This window comes from Camellia sinensis, chromosome 13 (assembly GCF_055761805.1).
Source record: "Camellia sinensis isolate YWXY chromosome 13, ASM5576180v1, whole genome shotgun sequence".
Lineage (NCBI taxonomy): Eukaryota > Viridiplantae > Streptophyta > Magnoliopsida > Ericales > Theaceae > Camellia > Camellia sinensis.
Window position 1 is genome coordinate 84,189,193 of NC_138973.1, and position 15,491 is coordinate 84,204,683.

At 35.2% G+C, this 15,491-nt stretch overlaps 1 protein-coding gene and 1 pseudogene across 2 annotated transcripts in view; one reads left to right on the forward strand and one right to left on the reverse strand.

The window, feature by feature from the left end:
• The window catches only part of LOC114256731 (cellulose synthase-like protein G3), a 29,516-nt gene extending 16,715 nt beyond the window's left edge, over positions 1–12,801 (forward strand). Inside the window, exons 4-6 of the mRNA XM_082902700.1 lie at positions 1,569–2,012; positions 2,634–2,981; positions 12,102–12,801. Of these exons, the coding sequence (XP_082758826.1) occupies positions 1,569–2,012; positions 2,634–2,981; positions 12,102–12,650 (1,341 nt within the window). The 3' untranslated portion in view covers positions 12,651–12,801. The remainder of the gene's footprint in view (positions 1–1,568; positions 2,013–2,633; positions 2,982–12,101) is intronic.
• Positions 3,344–8,538, reverse strand: LOC114318673 (cytochrome c-type biogenesis ccda-like chloroplastic protein; annotated as a pseudogene). Its single transcript, XR_014349182.1, has 10 exons — positions 8,323–8,538; positions 7,729–7,785; positions 7,389–7,519; positions 7,199–7,289; positions 7,052–7,083; positions 6,390–6,551; positions 5,403–5,475; positions 5,180–5,280; positions 4,595–4,636; positions 3,344–3,616 (listed from the first exon to the last, which is right to left on the reverse strand). The product of XR_014349182.1 is annotated as a cytochrome c-type biogenesis ccda-like chloroplastic protein (transcript).
• Positions 12,802–15,491: the final 2,690 nt, after the last annotated feature.

Consider the following 15,491-nt stretch of genomic DNA (forward strand, 5'->3'; position numbering starts at 1 on the left):
TTTCATGACTTTATTTTTGTTTTGCCTAACAAAATGAAAAAAAAATACCAATTCATAATGATGATGTCACGTGATATTTTATTGGAAAATGCAATCCTTCTAAATAAATTTATATTGAATTAATTATGAGAATGACATAGTAGTGATAATTTTGTAAATAATATATGCATCTTGATGGGTGTTAAATTTTAAAGTGATAGACTCACATCTCAACTTATCATTTTGCACATATTTTGTATGGATTTAACTTATTTCAAGTTGGTTATTTTAACTTGAAAGAGCGTTTAGACTTGCTAGGTTTATTTTGGGACTAACTTCGGTAATTCAAATGGTTCATTTCTTAAGATTTGTTGAATAAGATATTAATGTAAAAAATTAAAATGATCGGATATCAATATCTATATGTTTAAATTAAATTTATATTATAAAAAATAAATTGGTATTCTTTTTTTTTTTTTCTTTTTTTTGATTGAAGAAACTCAATTACATCCAAAAAGAGTCAAGCATATTAGCAAGCTCTAATGGAGTGTGCCAGTCCCAATCAAGAGGGAGGGAACCCCTAAGCCCAGCTCTAGCAACCCAATGAGCCTCACCATTTGCCTCTCTTGGGCATCACTTGAAAGACCAACTCCAGAATAAGACATACCAAATCTAAATGCTCTCTCAAGTTAAGATGATAATTTGAAAGACCAACTCCAAATTATATTTGTCATTCATTTTTTTAAAACAAATTTGATTCAAACTTATAGTTACCGATATCCAATCAGTTTAATTTTTTATATGAATATCCTTCTTAACGAGTCCTAACAAGTGAATGATTGGGATCATCGAAATCGATTTTAAAATAGGCCTACCAAGCCTAAACGTTCTCTCAAGTTAAGATGACAATTTGAGAGAAATCAAACCATATATATATATTACACTATTTTATCCGCATTAAAAAAAAAAATCTTTTTCTAGAATTAAGATTTCATCCCAAAAACGTACTATTCCCTCTCTTATGTTTTAATAGCTTTTAAATTTAATATTAAATTATGTGATTATAAATAATAAGATTGCAGACATATTGAAAGGCAAAAAATTCCAGCTCCTTTTCCATAAGTTTCACATTGCATATGTACTATAACAATCATTTGTCAAGTGACCTCTGAATAGAAGTCAATGGCCATGTTGAGAGAGATTCTACCTTAAATGATCGATGAGCATGTTTAACCAAGGAAAATAATTTTGAAATCAAATTTTTATAGAAGAGCTTATTATTTAGATTAAAAGTATGAACTAGAATAATGAACATAACTCAAAATGATGGATCAGAAAAAGTCACATTATTTTATATAAAATGCATATACAAAAATTTTAATTGACTTGATATTTTATTAATAAAAGGGACAACTTATAATGAAATTAGAATTTTCAAAAAGCAGAATGTAATTTTCAAAATTATAAAAAAAAAAATCGTATTTTAAGTAAATTTCAAAATATGCATTTGTAATTTATCCATAAATAATAAATAAATAAGTTATTGATAATGTTTTTTTAATTTTAAGTTTATTTATTTATTTTTGAAGGTTCGAGTATCAGCAATCATGACAAATGCTCCTATAGTCCTGACCCTAGATTGTGACATGTATTCCAATGATCCCCAAACGCCTCACCGCATGTTATGTTTCTTCTCGGACCCTAAACTTAGGCCCAATTTAGGGTACGTTCAGTTTCCTCAGATCTTTCACGGGCTCAACAAGGATGATATTTATGCTTGTGAGTTTAAACGCTTGTTCCAAATCAATCCTGTGGGAATGGACGGCCTACAAGGCCCAAGTTATGTTGGGACTGGATGCTTTTTCTCTCGCCGAGTCTTTTTTGGAGGCCCATCATCTTTTCTGGCTCCCGAAATCCCCGAATTGAGGCCGGACCATGTTGTAAGCAAGCCCATCCAGGCCCAACTAGTATTGGCATTGGCACACCAAGTTGCAGATTGCAAGTATGAGAACCAGACCAATTGGGGTTCCAAGGTAAGCTAAAAGCTTGTTAATTAAATTTGAATTATACATTTTTTCTTTTCTTTTTTGTGTGTGGATAAATCACACTAACATTCACTGAAGTTTCAAAAAAATATAGTAAGTCTTCATAAATTTGATTTATTAAAATTGAGTTTTCCTATGTTGTGTTTTATGTATAGATTTAGAAAGGAAATGAAAAGATGAGAGAAATGCGTATTAAATATAAGCTAATTGTTTTCTCGGTTTTTATCGCATTTTCTTTTTTCTTTTAAATTCCTACCCAAATTCATGATACAAATACAACCCTAAGGTTTTTAATTCACATAACAATTAACCATTTTTTATCGGTAATTGGTAAGTCATATGTACGAAAAAATGATATTGTCATCTCTTTTACATTGATATATATATATATATCTTAGCATGTTTATTTTTTTATCTTCACAATATGTGCATTAATTTTGGTTCCTTTAACCTTATTAAAAAGGAAGTCAACATATGTGCCAAAGCTGACTTCTCTAAAACTCAGAGAAGATTACTGTAATTTACCCTATTTTTTTTTTCTCTATAACTGTAGGATTTACTGTTACTATTATTGTTGTTAAAACATTGACTTGGTTGCAAAATATGCAGTTGGGCTTCAGATATGGGTCACTGGTGGAGGACTACTTTACTGGTTATAGGCTGCAATGTGAGGGGTGGAAGTCTGTGTTTTGCCATCCAAATAGAGCAGCATTTTTAGGGGAAGTACCCATAACCCTCAATGATGTCCTAAGTCAAACCAAGAGATGGTGTGTGGGCCTACTTGAGGTGAGCTTCTCCAAATATTGTCCAGTAACTTTTGGTTCCAAGGCTATGGGGCCTCTAATGGGTCTTGCCTATGCACACTATGCTTTCTGGCCCATTTGGTCAATTCCAATCACCATATATGCTTTCCTCCCTCAGCTCACTCTCCTCAATGGAATCTCCATCTTCCCTAAGGTATGTACCTACCTCCACTAGTCAATTCAGTTCTACTTAAGTCTTCAATAAATTGATATCAATGACAAAGAAAAATCTATATACACATAATTAAATTACAAAAATCCTACATCACTACTAAAAAAAACACTTTTTGTGACTGCCAAAAGCCATCGCAAATAATAAAAATACAATCGCAAAAGACTTTTTGCGACGGCCTATGCAACTACAAATGGGGGACGCAAATGTAGGGGTGACAAATACTTTTTGGGACGGCAAAGCAACAGTTGCAAATTATTTGCGACCACCTTAAACTACTTTTTGCGACAGTTATTTTGTCGTCGCAAAAAAAAAATTAAAAAATAAAATACTTTTAGCGACCATTGTTTTACTGTCACAAATAATTATTTCTTTAAAAAAAATCATATATGGGTTTGCTACAACAAAAAAATCAATTACAAGCACCAAACAATTTTTTGTTAATGAAAAATAACAAAATTAACAAATTAATTAAATTTATAATAGACATTATCCATTAACCATCCTTAAATACACTGTACTAAAAAATTCAAGTCTTCAAAAAAGAAAAAAAGCAACATAATCTTTGGCTCCCAACATCACCCGCTCAATCATATCAACTATTCCCTCAACAAAATCTGCAAAAACGTATATCAAACTTAACCAGGTGCCTTCATACTATAAAATGTTATGTAGTTAAACACAATATAAATTCAGAGAGACAGAGCCATTCTTCAAATAGTGAAATCCCAACTATTGAAATTCTGAAAATAAAATAATATATGAGTTGAGTTTATTGGGGGGGGCAACTAAAATTGTAGGCAAAAAGTTACTAAATCTTTTTGAACCAAATAGACTCGTCAAAAAAATGTAATAACATAATTAAATTTTTTTTTTTAAATTCCTTCATTTTGTCTTTAAAAGTATAATTTTTGTAGGGTGATCCACAATCTATAAGATGCTAGTCTGCAGGAGTAAATCCTGTAGAAAACCAGAACAGAGACAATATGAATGATACCCAATCAAAAATTCAAAATTTCCACAACCCATCATCAAAAACCTATAAATTACAGTGGGTTCTTCAATCTCAGTTCCAATTGGACATCTAGGATTTTTTTATACAACAACAACAGCACAGAAACTCGCAGTATTCAAAACAACAGCACAAAAACTATCAAATACCCAGTAAAGAGAAGTGAAGAAAGAAGAGAAAAGAGTGCATTTTTTAGATCATGGGAGTTCCAATAAAGAGAGACTCGGCCTCGTTTGGAAACCGGCTTTTTTCGTAACTTTTTTGCTTTTTGGCTAAAATATGATGTAAAAAAAACTAGTATGTTTGGGATGACTTTTTGACTTTTTACGAAAAGATGTGCAAAAAATAAAGAGAAAAAAGAGAATCTTTGACTTTTTTGTATAGATTGTTGGTTTTTTGGCTAAAAAAACCACTTGCCAAACGAGGCCAATTGAAATGAGAGAGCCAAAAGAATGTAGGGTTTGAATACTAAAGAATTGGAAAATATAGGGAACAACGCATTCGAAGTACTCAAAACACAAGCACAAAAAAACTATCAAATACCCATTAAAGAGAACTGAAAAAAGAAGAGAAAAGAAGGCACCTTTGAGATCATGAGAGCTCCAATAGAAAGACAGATTTGAATCTGAAAGAGGTATGAGAAAGGCAAATCTGATGCAACCATTTCAAAGTTGTCAAAACACTAAAGATTATACAAAATTATATAAATCTTGGCAAATCCAGACTGGCTTCAACTATTAGAGCAACCCCCAAATGATGACAAAGTCAATAGATTCATTTTTTATTTCTTTTTTATTTTTCCAGTCAAAAAGTCTTATTCAAACTCCAAAACTAGAGTCATATATGTGTAAATATCAATGCACCTTCCCTATTAACACCCACCCAACCCTAGCTTCATCAAATTAATTGGAACTGAGGATTGAATTAAATAATCAACCAGTAAGCATTATGCAAACTATCAACTTAAAAGATGGATCTAGGGGTGGGCCTATGTTCGGATAAAGGGGGGCCATAGCCCCTCTTGGGTCTCAAAATTTCTCTTGGGCAGACTTTTTGCTTCCTATAAGAGTGCTAAGCCATCATTATAGGCCCAGAACGATTAGTACAAAGCAGTCTGAAAAGGTAATAATTCAAATGGAAATTGATATCAATAAACATTTAAAAGTACCTTGGATGCAGCTATGTATCCAAGCAGGGTTGCCAGCACAGGAGTGTTGCAAGGTGAAGCAACTAATGCAAATGTAAGCCCAGCCAAATATGCTTGCACATCTGACATGTCAGATTTTTTAAAATGTTAGTTGCACTTTCATGCTGTAAGCACAGCCGAGAGCCAGCCAAACCCCAGTGATGAATACTTGAGAAGCTGATGGTAAAATTAGGAAGTCCATTACCTGAAGGGAAATTAGCAGCAGCAGCACGAGGATCAAAGTTATTGAAAAATGAGGGAAGCTGTAACTCAATTATCTGCAATATCGGCCAGCAAGACCATGGGGGGAAAAAAAAAGGGGATATTAGCCAGAAATAAATAGATAAAAACAATATCTATCAACAACTTAAGTGATTCTGTTTAGACATACTTAGGCCTCGTTTGGGAACAGGCTAATTTAGTAACTTTTTGGCTATTTGGCTAAAAAGGTAGGTAAAAAAAACGTGTATGTTTGGAATGACTTTTTGGCTAATTACGAAAAGATGTGCAAAAAGTAGAGAGAAAAGAGAATCTTTGACTTTTTGGTATGGGTTGTTGGCTTTTTGGCTAATTTAGTAACTTTTTGGCTAATTGGCTAAAATAGCCTCTTGCCAAACGAGGCCTAAGTATGCCATGCTAAAGGAAACCAATTGGGTCGAATAGATAACATGGCTCAAGTTTTATGTAAGCTGGAAACTTAAACATGGATATACAGCCAAACCAAAAGTCTATGCCTTTGGAAGAGCCACCTTCTGAAAATCAATCACATAAGGTAGCAATGTGTAGGTTTAGGTTTAGCTACCTTAGAAAGGACATGGTATGCAACATCGTAAGAGGAGAGAAAGAAGAATGTGAGGAAAAATGATTGTTTACTCAGGTAGTTCCTATAGTTTCTAGATTGGTCACTTCAGTTAGACTAAGAACTGATTTACCATTGGCAACTTTGGGGTTATAATAATTTCAAATTGTCACGTTTCCCCTTTCTTGTTCAAAAAACTTACAGTTATTTGGTACAGAACTATCACGATGAAAGTAACATATAGAAAAATCTCTTTCATGGAGTGGGCCTTAAATCAAAGCAAAGAACAACAAATTCTTCGCAAAAGAGAGATTAAAAAAAAGTATTGAAAATGAGTACATAAGATGTAAAACAAGATTATTGAGCAATCATAGCATTGATACAATAAATCACCTCTGGGAGGTTTAGACCCATAATTACAGCCAAACCAGAAGCAACCACAGGTAGTCCCTGCCCTATCTGTCCATACACCTTTCCAGCAAATGATGCTTATATACCAAGGATGGCCAGCGTAGTAGCCAATCCCAATGAAAATGCAACCGAGTTCCCAATGACCTAAACAATGAAAAACATAAAACTTAAACATGAGAAAAAGAGCCTGTCATCATATATATATATATATATATATACTGTTATCACCAATAAGCATGCCAAATTGAGTACCATAAGCAAGAGAAGGGTAAAAAAGAAAAAAGAAAAAAAAGAAAAGAAGACCACCAAATGCAAGGAGCTTAGAAAACTAATCTAATTCTAAATACTTTCAGTTTAATAAATAAAAACAAAAGAAATATAATCAAAAGTAACTTCTCCAAAAAAACTACACCCAATTCTTAGACACTTGGCGCTAGGGTGGTAGAAGTGGCAACTGTTCAAATTTCCATCTACCAAATTTATCTGTTAAAAACATCTAAGCAGTATTTTAGCTTAGCACACCGTCACAGTTCTAAGCTAATGCTGATTTTTGAAATGATCCAATGAACCCTGACCACATAATCACATAATATGGAAACCACAAAATTGTAAGCGAAAGACAAGAATTAAAAGAAGTTATTTACCTCTCTTTTGCTTTTCTCTGAGCCAAAAGCTCCTGGATGATTTCAGCAAGTCCAAGAATTTGCATCAGACATGGCATGCCAAGTGTATCAGTAACAACCCAGTATCAAATTATTTTACCACAAAATTTAACACCAAATATTTGTTACCAATATAACCAAGGGCCAGTGGTAAAACACAACACTCAGTGTACAAGGAGAAAGGCTAGTTACAAGCCCCGCACCAAATATAACAGCCAAGCTGCAAAAACGAACATGCATGAACAGCAGATAAGACTATTAAATATATAATCCCCAAATGACCAAATTCAAACTTAGAAACAGTATACAGAATATGAACCTAGTAAAACTAAGAGCCGATAGCTGGTCCTGAACAACTTCATTAGCCTGTTGTCCAGCTGAATATAGGAAGCCTCCAAACCAATCTCCAACACTTCCATCTGCTAAAGTATAAACAGAAGCAGCTCCTTCCTGACTTGAAGAAAGATACCGGTATTTCCTGAGATTATATGGGAGAGAAAAAAAGAAGCAAAACTTGCATATAGGACTCGGAAAAACTGGGAATGATCTACTATATACTTCTGTCTAAGCATGATTGACAAATCAAAAAACAAAAAAGACTCATTTTAAACATTAATTGAATTTAAACAAGACGGCTAAAGCTAACAACAAGTTCTCACCATAATATTCTCCATACTTACAGCCTTTGCTGCGTTAGCCACGACAAAAATTTGCTGCTGAAAACATCAAAAATAGGAACAAGTATCGAAAGTTATATGCTTGCACCCAAACATCAAAGTGATTGGTATAATTTTATATGAAGGAAAAGAAGATGAGGACAAATATATTTGAAAAATTCCAAATAAATAAAGAACCCAAATGATCAAAAGCTAGCCAACACCAACTTTTTTGTGGACTCCAATAAGAAGCTAAGAAAAATTCTGCATGTTGTTTAATTATACAGAGTATAGGTATCAGCTTCTGATTCACACATTCACTGCAATTCAGTTCAGCTTTCAAAACTCAAAATTATACAAAATTAAAAAACCAAAATCAAAACCCTAGAATCTTTTGTGTTTTATACCAAACACTTGAAAAAGCATCCACACAAAATCAATTTACAAAACCTAAAGAAACAGAACAAGAACACTCCAGATTTATAGATTACTATAAAATAAGCGCCAATCAACCAAAATATAAATTAACATTACACTTTTAATAGTGATCAAAATGATAAAAATCGAACAAATTCGAATGAATCAATGAGAACTCACCTCACACTCAGATAATCTTGAAAACATCTTCGATGACATCAAAAATGTACAATAACAGAGATTGGGAAGCTCTGTACGTTATTAGAGAGATAGAGAGACAGATAGATTTGCTACACTTTCTCCTCGAATGACCATCGGTGCAGAGTGGGGCGACACCAGTGGGAGGATAGCAGAGTGAGGTGACTCCAGTGAGAGGAAGAGATATAGCGTAAGAATGAAATAGGGGGAGTTAGGGCTTCTATTATTTATGATAGACAAACAGATGCACAAAAACATAACACTAGGTCATTTTGCCACGGTTTAGTATCTTTCACAACTGATGGACCCTTTTGCAATGAGTAATTTGTTTCCATCGCTAATGATAACGCCTTTTTTCTCATTTATCAACGACAACCATTTTCTGTCTCAAAAAATACTATTAGCGACGAATTATTTTATCTGTCTCAAATGTGTAGCTTTTGCAATGGAAATCAATCTATTGCAAAAAGTTTCGCAACGGCTTTATTTGCCGTCGTAAAAACTTATTTTTTGCGACGATTTTTAAACCGTCGCAAAAAGTTTCATGTCTAAAGGCCCCATTTCTAGTAGTGTTTGCCTCCTTCCCAACGTCTAAGTAACTTTTACCTTGCCTCTTCCTAAAATTTCATCTTAATTTAACTTATTCCAGTATTTCCAATTAGTCATCTATCTAACTCTTAGATTTTTTCTTAACTTATCTTTAGATTTTTTCTGGTTTTGTACCCAAAGTAATTGAGAATTGCATTTGGGATAAAACTTTTCTGGTTTGTGTTAGTGGTGGCCTAGAAAGGACGGATACAGATACGAGATACAGATACGATACGATACGGATACGGCGATACAACAAAACCTAAAAAAATAAGATACGAGTACGGCTAGGATACGTTTGTAAAAAATAAAAAATAAATAAATTATTAGTAATGAGTTACACATAAGCTCAAGAATGTTGAGAAACCACAGTGACTTTATAATGTAAAATATTAATCTTTAAGAATTAAGTATTAATTTAAGCCAATAGCTAGTTTAATTTTTAAATTTTCCACAGGTCTTGCAAATATTTCATTTCAATATCAAGTCTAATATGTTGATATTATAATATCAAAACAATCCATAACTTGACCCTATATTTTTTTCTTTTGCACTAGTCAAAAATATTCTATGCAAGTTTATTTGCTTATTTATTTATTGATATTTAATTTTACTATTATTATATTATCTTATTAATCCTTCCTTCTATGTAGTTATAAGGGACATGCATGATACAATGAAGATATGTCAATTTGATGAATTCTATTATTTGAGCTTACTATGTTATTTTTATAAAAAAAAAACTAAGCAAAGTATTATAAAAATATTCTATTTATTCTCGCAATTATATTATATCATGATGTTATGCAAGAAATAATACAATTCTAATTTCGTAAAAGGAGTAATACGTGACTTGGAGCATTTGATACTTCAAAATTAATTAAGAAGTACCCGATAATATGTGAGTCGGAGTATCCGATACTTCAAAACTAAGTATCCGATACTTCAAAATTAATGAAAAATTAATTAAGAAGTATCCAATACTTTTAATAAGTATCTGATACGTATCCGTAAGTATCCGAGGAGTATCGGTATCCGATACGGATACGATACGGATACGTCTTCCTATTTGAAGTATCCGTGCTTCATAGGTGGTGGTAGTGGTGATGGTGGTAGCATTAGTGGAGTGGTGGTGGTGATGGTAATAATAGTTGAGGCATTTAAACGGTTACTTATGTTCAACTCACCCTGATTCACAATCAGATATGTATTTAAGAATATATTGTGGATCATACCAATGATAATTAGCTAGTTCTAGATCACAAAATAATAAATATAAAAATTTAGAAATTCCTAAAATCATTGTATGATGGAAAAATTGAAGTAATATCATTTTGATGACTGAAGATAATCAAACATATCCATCAAATATAATTCTTCATCAATAATCAATCATTTTGGAGCAATTTTTTCATCAAATTTGAATCTAATGAAAAAATTGATGAACAATTGGAGATGCACAACCAAGAGAGACAAAAATGATAAAATTATAAAGCATTATGAAAGATTCATTATGAATCTAACCTCTGAGAGAAACAAAGAACTCCGAATACGATTGCCTAGAGTTGGAAACTAACCTGCTCAATATGTCCTTAAGGAAAATAGAACACGCGCTCGCCTTCACAAGGCACTGTTATGAACGGACAAAAAGAGAGTTGAATCGATGAAGATGTGTCAAACATTAGAGAGAGACAAAGAGAAGTGTTTAGGCTTACCGATTATGAATCTCGATTATGAATCGATCGAAATCTTCATCAACTGCAAATTGAAATCTTCAAATCTTTATCAACAATCGATCAAAATCTTCAAATCTTCATCAAAGTGAGATTCGAGTGAAAGAGACAGCGACATTCGAGCGAGAGTCGAGCGAGAGACAGATTTTGAGAGAGAGATATAGAGAGTTCAGATTTGGGAAATAAGAGAAAAAGGGAACATAGGTCAAGTTTAACTGATTTGGGGTTTTTTTTTTTTTTTAAGTTAAGAACACGATTGGGTCAAGTAAATTGAGATTTTGATATAAAAAAGGATTTTTTTCGACGGTTAAATAATCAGTCGCAAAAAAACTTAGTGCATGATGAGCAGAAATATAATATATATATATAGAAAAAAATATTAAGAAAATTTAAGCACTTAAAATTTGAATATATAGGATTGATTTAAACTTTGTGTATGGTGAGCCAAACCCTCTAATTCACATATTTCAAATTCATAACATTTTTTTAGGGTTTACATAGCATTATTGCATGTTAAGCCCACATTGGGTAAAAATAATAAGGATAATAGGTTAAGTACTCTCTATCCCCAAATATCTATGTTCCTCTCTCCTAATCCATTCATAATTGTTAGATCATGCAAGAATTTTGAGATATGAAAATTTTAATACCTATTTAACGACGGTGAGTGAATTGAGATTAAGGGATACGGATATTTGGGAACAAAACATACTAGCACATTTTTGTTTGGGTACATTGCACTAACCTCCACTAACGTTGAGAGAAAATACAAGTTTAATAATTTTAACATAATTACACTTATCTTCTTTATAGTAAGGTTTAAATGACTAAAGCTAATATCCCTTTTGACATAATTAAACTATCTTGTCTTTGATGTAGGGGCAATTTTGTTTGTTTGTTTGTTGGCTGGATCTGCTTCCTTTTGGTCTGCTATATGTTTTTAGTCTTTATTTATTTTATTTTTTATTTTTTTCACTCTTAAATTTGGTGCCTTGCCGATTTCTTGCACTGCCTTGAAGCTACACAGATTGTACTCTTTTGGTCCTGTGCTATGTCAGTTGCACATGATTTGCTTGTTCCCATGTGCCAAATCTATTCTCTTTCACATTTTTAATAAATATTTATTTGCCATTCAAAAAAAATAATTAACTAAAACTAATATAAATTGTGTGAACACACAAAGATAAATAATGTAAAATATTTGACGTCATCTTTTTTTCACCTATATTATTAACAAATTTTAATGAAAACATGATTAAGTATTATGTGAATTAAAATTTTATGGAAGCTCATTGTAATTATATCAAACTCATGAGATTTTATTTTATTTTCTTCAAACCTCAAGGGATGTAGTGTAATGTTTTTTGTTGTTGTACTTTTCTGTTATTCTATTTTATGTATGTAAACTAACCCCAAATTGTAATTAAACTAATGTTACAGGTCTCGGATAACTGGTTTTTCTTGTACATTTTTCTATTTATTGGGAGCTATGGACAAGATTGTCTTGACTACATCTTAGCCAAAGGAACATTTCAAAGGTGGTGGAGTGATCAAAGGATGTGGATGGTGAGGGGAGTCACATCTTACATGTTTGGATTAATAGAATTCGTATCGAAGTACTTAGGCATTGCCACACAGGGATTCAATGTCACCAGCAAAGTAGTAGACAATGAACAGGGCAAAAGGTATGATCAAGGGACATTTGAGTTCGGAGTTGAGTCGCCCATGTTTGTGTCACTAGCAGTAACCGCAACAATCAATTTAATCGCGTTTGTTGGAGGGTTGATCAGAGTTTTAAGGGGCAAGAACTCGGAGGGACTGTTTGGTCAATTGTTGATTTCGGGTTTTGTGGTGTTGAATTGTTGCCCAGTTTATGAGGCTATGGTGTTGAGGACTGATAAAGGAAGGATGCCTACTAAGACTACCATCATTTCCACATTTCTTGCATGGGCTCTATACACAGCAGCTTCTCTTATACTAAAGATGTGAAATTAAAAGGGGGGTTGTTATATTGTTTTACTTTTCATTTTATAGACAATGAAGAGATAGAGAACTTGAATTGCATTTGCATGTAATCCTGATTAACAAGGGATATGATTTGGGGAATACTAGTTTATTGTAAACTACGTGATTTTGTCAACATTATTGCCTACTTAAGATTGTGTTTGGCCTTGTGATTCATAATAAATAAAATAAAAAAAAAATTTAAAAAATAATACTAGATACTAACAATCTAAGTGAACTAACATTTTGGTTCCCAAAAAAAAAAGGGTAAACTAACCTTTCTGGTGTTTATTGCCTATTTTGTGGTGTTAGTGATCCTAACATTTTGTTGCAATTCATGAGTACCTTTGAAATAAACACTCTCTCTGATCTACTACTAATAATTATTGTGTACAAAATGTGTATAAAGAAGTATTTTATGACATTAGGAACTAAGAAAAAGTAATAAGAGTATTGTTATTTGAGAGGGTAATTTTTGGGAAAGAATTGGGCCGAGCTGTGAGTTGGGCCGTGCGGCCCAAAGTGTGAAGGAATCGGTAAGAAGCCGTAATGTTATTTCGGCCCAGTAGAGGTATAGATACTCCGGCCCAGGAGAAGTGAAGTTATTCCGGCCCAGGAGAGGTGTGGTTACTCCGGTTCAAGAATGTGTAAAGCAACTCCGGTCCGGTGGCAATTTGAAGTGAGTCAGGCCTTGCATTTAGTCCGGTCGTGACATATTGTGGTTAGGTCGGTCAGAACTTGTTACTTAGAAGTTTGATCTAAACACACCATGGTTGAACAGGGGAAAGCCAAGATAAGGAGTTGGAGGAGAAGACCGAGCTAAGGACAGTTCGGCCTTCTCTGTGGCTCTGCATAGCCAAGCTTATTTCGGTCATATGGTAGTTCGGCCAAAGTAAAAACCATCCCACTTGGTTTAAGCAGTGGGGGAGGGTGTAAAAGGATAAGCATTATCCTTAGGAGTATGAATCCTAGGAGGACTCTACATGGGGGAATAAAAGTCCTACTAGGATTGTGCCACTGGAAACTTATAAAAGCTCACAAACATCACCTTGGAGGAGGTAATTGAACACAATTTTTCTGAGAACTTAGAGCTTTGTCTATTTGTCAAGTTTTCTGACTTAGGCATCGGAGAGGTTCCCGGCACACACCCGCCGGCTAGCTCACGTTTGTGTTTTCAGGTGACAAAGCGACGTCGTACGGAGGAGCGTGGACTTGGTCAACAGGATTATAGGAGGAGAATTATTTTCTCCCCGTACAATTGGCGCCGTCTGTGGGAACAAACAGACAAGAACAAAAACCTCTTGACTAAGCTTCTCCTTTTCTCAATCAATGGCACACATTGAAGAACTACCGCAGTCCACCGTCGACGGGCTAACTCTAGACGGGGGCGCAAGGCGAGAAGGATTACCCTCTGTCCCTCCTATGGCAGAACTGGAGCCCCAACAACATAACTCCAGGAGGAGTGGCAGGGGAAGGCGGAATAACAGCCCTCGTCACTCTCAAAGTCCTGACAGGCAACGGAGGAGGATTGATCCTCAAGCCCTGGAAGATCGCGTGAAGGAGCAAGATGAACTAATTCGGAAGATGGCGGCGGACATGGAGGCCTTGAAACGCTAGATGAAGAAAAAAGAAGTAGCGACAGGAGAGGGACGCAAAAACAAGACGCCCCCTCGCCACTCAGAAAATCGTAGTAGGAATACCACACCCTCGCAAGGAGAGAGCAGAAGCCTCAGGACAGGCGATACTCAATCCTGGTCTTCCAGAACTCGTCACTCCAGGTCTGAGAGGACGAGATCTGAAAGATCATACACTGAAAGAAGCACGTATTGGCCGTCACATTCGCACCAAACCAGATCTAGACAAACGGAGTTACCTAGGTCATCCGACTTACGAACCGTGTTCGAAGAAAAAGCACGATGCAAGGAGGATGCCAGGGCAAGGGATCCACACAGAGTTTCTGCCTTACAGCGGTTGGCTCCTCGGATGCATGGAAGCGTCGAGGTTGGAATGCCAATACCGCACCCTGCCTACGAACCAACAGACAAAGCATTAGCAAGGCTGCAGACTTCGCCGTTTGTTCCGGCAATTGAAAACGCGCCCCTACCATCAGGCTTCCTTCAACCCAAGTTCACTACATATGAAGGGAAGACGGACCTCTACTCACACTTGAGACACTTTCGCCAGGTCATGGCTGTGTACAGGCGAAACGAGGCCTTAATGTGTATACTCTTCCCGTCAAGCCTAGGCGACCTAGGCTTGACTTGGTTCGAGAAACTTCCAGAGGGCAGCATAGCCTCCTGGGCACAATTGGCAGAAGCGTTCGTAACAAGGTTCCGAACAAACACTAAAACCCCGGTGGAGATCGACCAGCTACTCTCCATCGACATGGGTGATAAAGAGACCCTAAGATCCTACAATAGCCGCTACTGGGAGACATTCAATCAGATTGGGGACTGCCCCACCAATCTCGCCATTGCATAATATAAGAGAGGCCTTCCAGTCGGGAACAGACTAAGGGACTCGATCACCATGACGCCACCCCTCACCATGGAAGCCCTGATGGAAAGAGTGCATCAGCACATCAGGGTAGAAGAGGATGGCGCACGTGCCAAGGCAAAATCTGGGGCAACCACAGTACCAGAAAAGAAGACCTCAGCAAAGGTCAACACGGTAGATCGAAGTAACAGAAACGGACGTGGCAGACGAAATAACGGAAAAGACCCGGATAAAAGATGGTTAAGAATCCGCACTGCCATAACCACGGTGTTCAAGAAACCGATATATCGGATTCTTAGCGAAATAAGAGATGAGCCTTTCGTCAAGTGG